The following is a 6000-nucleotide window of genomic DNA, read 5'->3' as shown; positions in this document are numbered from 1 at the left end:
GCCTTTGGCTCAGGTCATGATCCCAGGGTCCTGGGATGGAGTCCAGCATTGGGCTCCTTGCTCGGCGGGGAACCTGCTTCTCTCGCTGCCTCTGCCTGCCTCTCTGCCTGCTTGTGTGTACTCGCTTGCTCTCTCTCTCTCTCTGGCAAATAAATAAAATCTTTAAAAAAAAAAAAAAAAGAAAGAAAGAAAGAAAGTAATCAGTGTCCCCAGAATACCCAGTCTCTATATTTTCTTTGTGGTAAGTATTGAAAGCATTTATTTCTGGATGGAGGGACAGAAGCCTCAGGAGTTCACAGAGAGCTCTGGAGTTGTCCTAGGAGTCCATGTCTTCATTTGGGTTAGTTTGACTGAAGCTTGGATGGTATCAGCTAAGAACTCTCAAGGACTTTGAAGTTCAAACGTTCTTAGCTCTATCCCTGGACTGGGCAAAAGTAAAAGATAAAAGCTATCACTGAATTTCATACATTCAGGCGCCCCCCCCCCCAATTTGAATCCCAGATCACTTGCCCAGCTGCAGTAGCACAGCCGAGACCCCACACAGAAAAATTCACGGCGATGACGAGGCATGAGATTTATTCAGCACAAACTCGATAACCAGGGCCAAGCTAAATCCTTCCAAAAACATAGGGAAGAAATTATTATCCTAATGGTGAAGTGGTCAGGGACTGGGTTTCCCTCTTCTGCGAATCCTCTTCCTTCCACATTTTACATTATTTGCAGTGTCGTATGGTAGGGAAAAAGCACATGTTTTCACAGATGTGGAAAACGGAATGGACTCAAAATTCATCTCTGCTACTTAGCACCTATGGAATCTTACTCGCACTTAACTCCTCTCAAAACTCAGTTTTCTCATCGATAAGGAAATCATTATCACCCTCCACAGGTGTGTGTGAGGGTGCAAAGACATCCACCGGAAGATGTTATTTATTTGACAGAGACACAGAGAGAGAGGGAACATTGTGGAGGCAAAGAAAAACAAGACTGTACCCACCTCGAGTCTAACCCTGACATAAGTACAGCCGTCTTGACAAAACAAAAGCTGGCACTTTGTACCCCCTCTCCACTCACTCCCCTCCCCTCGGTAGTATGTGTGACATCCTCAGCCACCCGGGGCTGCCCTAAAAGAAAAACAAATAGTTAACTTGCAGAGATTACAATCCTGCAAGACAGAGTCTCCCTTGGTTTACAAATGTCCTGGAGATTTACAACAAAGAAGCTATCTTAACAATAGCCCAATTTCCAGAGGCAAATAACTCAGTTCCCCCAGCCCTAATGTTGCCCTCCCCACCATAAAACTAAAGGAGGCTGAGGCAGAAGGAAATGGAAATAAAGTTAAATTTCTTCTAAACCCAAATCTCACTAACAAGGACACTTGATAGGAGAAATGTGAAACTTTATCTCTAAACCTCCAGGATAGTGTTGAGAATCATTCCCAAGCATATGGCCCAATGATATACATCTAAAGGGTCTCACGAGAAGATTTTCAGTAATAAATAACCTTTCTCCCAACAATAACTAGCCCCGCAAGGTCCTGAAGACCTTGCTTCCAAAATTCCTTAGAGACTTACAACAGCCCCTTTGTCCTCACCCACCGCCAAGTCCACCCCTACTCTGCCTTTAAAAACTCTGACTGTAATCTGGTTCAGGGTCCAAGTCCCTACTCCACTGTGTCGGGTATACTTGGGCCCAAGCTTAAGCTTGCTGAATAAACCCTCGTATGTTTATATCGGTGTTGGCTCCTTAGCGGTCTCTCGGACGCAAAAACTCGGGCATAACAAACACAAGCAGGAGGAGAGGGAGAGGGAGAAGCAGTCTTCCCACCTAGCAAGGAGCCCGATGCGGGACTCAATGCCAGGAGCTGAGCGGCAGATGCACAAGAAGGCAGATGCACAACTAACTCAGTCATCCAGGCGCCCCAATTAAATGATGTTTTAAAGCCTGCCAGTAATAACATGATCTGTCCAAGGGAAATCTGTTCAGAAATGGGGATGCTCAAGGTTGTTTCTGAAAAATAATAATGCACTGGAAAGCAATTAACCACAAAAAAGCAAATGTGAAATGGCTTACCATCTTAAAAATTACATTTTGAAGTCCAATCATTTTCTCCAATTTCCTGTGCACAGAGTTAATAGAAATCTGAGGCTTTAAAAATATATTGGAAAATGCAAGTAATTGGGTCAATGCTCTTGTATTCATTGAGCTGGCAGAGAAGGGAGTGGGGAGATGACAAGGCAGGAGGAGGGGGTGCATCAGGCCTGAGCCTGAGCGGCTCCTGCAATGGTTAATGAAATATGACACCAAAGACACAGATAGTAAGAGAAAAAAATAAGTAAACAGAACTTTGTTAAAATTAGAAACTTCATGCATCAACGGACACTTTCATTTTTTTATTACTTTTTTAAGATTTTATGTATTTATTTGACAGAGATCACAAGTAGGCAGAGAGGCAGGCAGAGAGAGAGAAAGGGGGAAGCAGGCTCCCCCAACGGATGCTTCCAAAGAGTGAATAACGACCCACACAATGGAGGACAATATTTGCAAATCACTTATCTGATAAGAGTATGACATCCAGAATATAGACAGAACTATAAATCAACAACAAAAACAGAACCCAGTTTAAAAACATCAAAATTGGGACACCTGGGTGGCTCAGTCAGTTAAGCGGCACCTTCGACTCGGTCATAATCCCAGTGTCCTGGGATCGAGTCCCACATCAGTCTCCTCGATCGGCGGGGAGCCTGCTTCTCCCTCTGCCTCTGCCTGTCACTCTGCCTGCCTGTGCATGCTCTCTCTCTCTCTCTCTGACAAATGAATAAACATAAAATCTTTATAAATAAATAAATTAAAACGTCAAAGCACTTGAATAGAGATTTCTCCAAAGAAGATACAAAAATGGCAAATACGTACACAACAGACACTCAACACCATTAGTCACCAGGGAAATGTAAATCAAAACTACAATGAGATACCTCTTTAAGCCTACCAGGATGAAAAATTTAAAAAAAAAAAAAGGAAAATAACAGTCGTTGCCCAGGATGTAGAGAAATTTTAACCCTTATATATTGCTCCTAAGAAGGTAAAACCCATAGCCACTAGGAAAACGCTTAGTGATTCCTCAAAAGATTAAACACTGAATTACTGTATGATTCAACAACTCCACTCCTAAGGACCAACTCACCCCAAAGATCTGAAAACAGCAGCTCAAACAGATACTCGTCCACCCCTGTTCACAGCAGCATTATTCACAATAAGGCAGAAGTCGCGCGTCCATCATCAGATGAATGGAAAAACAAAATGTGCTGTATACTTGGGCTGGAACATTATTCAGCCATAAAAAGAATGAAGTTCTGGTACACACTGCAACTGCAGGAAACTTGAAGACATTATGCCAAGTGAAGTGAGCCAGACGCACAAGGACAAAAACACTGTCTGATTCCACTTGTATGAAGTTATCTAGAAGAGGCAAATTCACAGACAAGAGGTAGATTAGGGGCTACTGGGGGCAGGTGGAAGATGGGGGGTGTGGCTATTGCGTAGTGAGTAGAGAGTTTGTCTTATGTCTTAGGAATGATGAAAAGGCTTCTTTAGGGGCACCTGGGTAGCTCAGTCGTTAAGCGTCTGCCTTCGGCTCAGGTCATGATCCCAGGGTCCTGGGATCAAGCCCCAAATCGGGCTCCCTACTCAGCGGGAAGCCTGCTTCTCTCTTTCCTACTCCCCCTGCTTGTGTTCCCTCTCTGGCTGTCTCTCTCTGTCAAATAAATAAATAAAATCTTTAAAGGAAAAAAAGAAAAGAAAAGGCTTCTTCAGAACTAGTAGGAATGGTTGCACAACATTGCATATGTAATTAATGCCACTGGGTTGTACATTTAAACAATGGTTAAAATGGAAAATTTTATACTGACATTTTTTCCACCAGTTTTTGAAAAACAAAAAAATAGAAACCACAATTTGGATATTGAAATGTAATAAAATGTAGTATTGCACAATATAACACTATAGGGCAGCTAAAATGAATTATCTGTCTCTTTATACGTAGCAACATGGCTTGTGAAACACTACAACTGGGAGAACATAGCAAATTTTAGACTGACTATATGCATAATGCTACCGTTATAGAGAAAAAACACACAGCCGTGAGTTTTTTTCTCTTGAGATACATAGATGGATGTAAAACAGTGATTTTTTTTTTTTAAGATTTTACTTATTTATTTGACAGAGAGAGAAATCACAAGTAGGCGGGGAGGGGGGGGCGGGGAACAGGCTCCCCGCTGAGCAGAGAGCCCGATGAGGAGCTCGATCCTAGGACCCTGGGATCATGACCTGAGCCAAAGGCAGAGGCCTAACCCCCTGAGCCACCCAGGTGCCCGGTGATTTTTTTTTTTTTTAACTCTAAATATCTCTCTGGAGAGTGTGGAAGACAGCAAATGGAGGGTAGTCACAGAGAACTTTCTCTTCACTTGTAATCATCTTTTTTTTTTTTTTCTAAGTATGCTTTCTATGCTTTTAAAAGAATGGAAAGAAAACTTCCCTGGAGAGAAACAAAATAAATTAACAGTGGATATTTCTAAAACGGGAAGTAGAAGAGTAGGGCTGATGAATGGAAGCCTTTTTTATTTTTCCTCTTTAATCTTCTGCATTTTTACCCAGTGTGTTTCATATGTTACTTTTGTCAGTTTTTAAATGCTGAATGGCTTCCCCACGTTACAAGCAATATTTAAGACTGAGACATTGTTATTACTACACCTGTGAAGTGTGATTATGAATTTATCTCTGATTTTTTATTGGAACATTCAGAAACTCTTCTTCTATTAGATGAAATTCTTAATTCTTTACACATAAATGGCAGATTTTACCCAGCTGGGGCAAGGAAAGAGAGAACTCAGCAAAATCAATGGGAAGTTTATGGGATCCCTTAGGGAAAAAAGTAAATTGATTTGCATTTAAAATGTCCAGTGAGGGGGCGCCTGGGTGGCTCAGTGGGTTAAGCCTCTGCCTTCAGCTCAGGTCAAGATCCCAGGGTGCTGGGATCGAGGCCCACATGCGGGGGGGGGGGGGGGGGTGTCTCTGCTCAGCGGGGAGCCTGCTTCCTCCTCTCTCTCTGCCTGCCTCTCTGCCTACTTGTGATCTCTCTCTCTCTGTCCAATAAATAAATAAAATCTTTAAAAAAATAATAATAAAATAAAATAAAATGTCCAGTGAGTCAGTTTGTTTAATTTGCCTTACAACCCAGAAAAAAGTTGAAAACAATAATAAAGCCTGGGTTTGGATTCCAGGCGTTGTCAGTTTGTGTTTGTTTTTAGCTCTCTATAACTGACCGGATGCTTGTGGACTATCACAAAAGATGTCTTTCATGCATCCTTAAAAAAAAAAAAAAAAAAAGGCAAGATGGAGAGATATTAAAACTCCCCTAGTCAAAAATTTTGCAGGGGATTAAACGAGCCATTGTTTTCACTGGACAATGGGCTTGGGTCATTTTGGGGAATAACAATAAAGAAACAAGATCTTAATGCTCAGAGGTTGACACGGTTACCAAAGTATTATATTTTTATCGCTTTTAGAAATGAATGAAATTGCCTAAATTACCAAATTCATTTTTAAAATGAAAGAATTATAACCTGATGAATAGCAATGGTCTGAAAAACTTTTATTAGGTTTTTCATGTAGTGTATTCTGATTAGCCTCCCATAAAAACAAGTATAGAGAGTTAACATCATAGCATAGTTGGGCTGGTATTCTGAGAAGAAAAAATTGGTCATGTCCAGTTATTGGGCTTTTTGCATTTGAAAGCAGTTAATATTTAACTAGACAAAATGTCCCTCAGCCACCGTAGGACTCAGGCAAAGTGCAGTTTAATGTACTCTTACGTCATTTATTCTGATAAAGTTCAAATACAAGACAGAGACTACTAGAATGCAGGAAGACAGGAGAGTTAATCCAGCCACACTGTAACTGTCATAGGAAACAAACATTTCAAACAGCTTTCCTGTGCATTTAGCC

At 41.4% G+C, this 6000-nt stretch overlaps 1 protein-coding gene across 1 annotated transcript in view; it reads right to left on the bottom strand.

Annotated features, from left to right (window-relative positions):
• Positions 1–214: 214 nt before the first annotated feature.
• The window catches only part of KLRG1 (killer cell lectin like receptor G1), a 71239-nt gene continuing 65453 nt past the window's right edge, over positions 215–6000 (bottom strand). Inside the window, exon 6 of the mRNA XM_032854937.1 lies at positions 215–424. Coding sequence (XP_032710828.1) covers positions 398–424 — 27 coding nt within the window. The 3' untranslated portion in view covers positions 215–397. The remainder of the gene's footprint in view (positions 425–6000) is intronic.

This window comes from Lontra canadensis, unplaced genomic scaffold (assembly GCF_010015895.1).
Source record: "Lontra canadensis isolate GAN:19392208 unplaced genomic scaffold, GSC_riverotter_1.0 scaffold9, whole genome shotgun sequence".
NCBI lineage: Eukaryota > Metazoa > Chordata > Mammalia > Carnivora > Mustelidae > Lontra > Lontra canadensis.
Note: the sequence above shows the minus strand (reverse complement) of the source record. Positions and strands in the feature narration are given on the sequence as shown.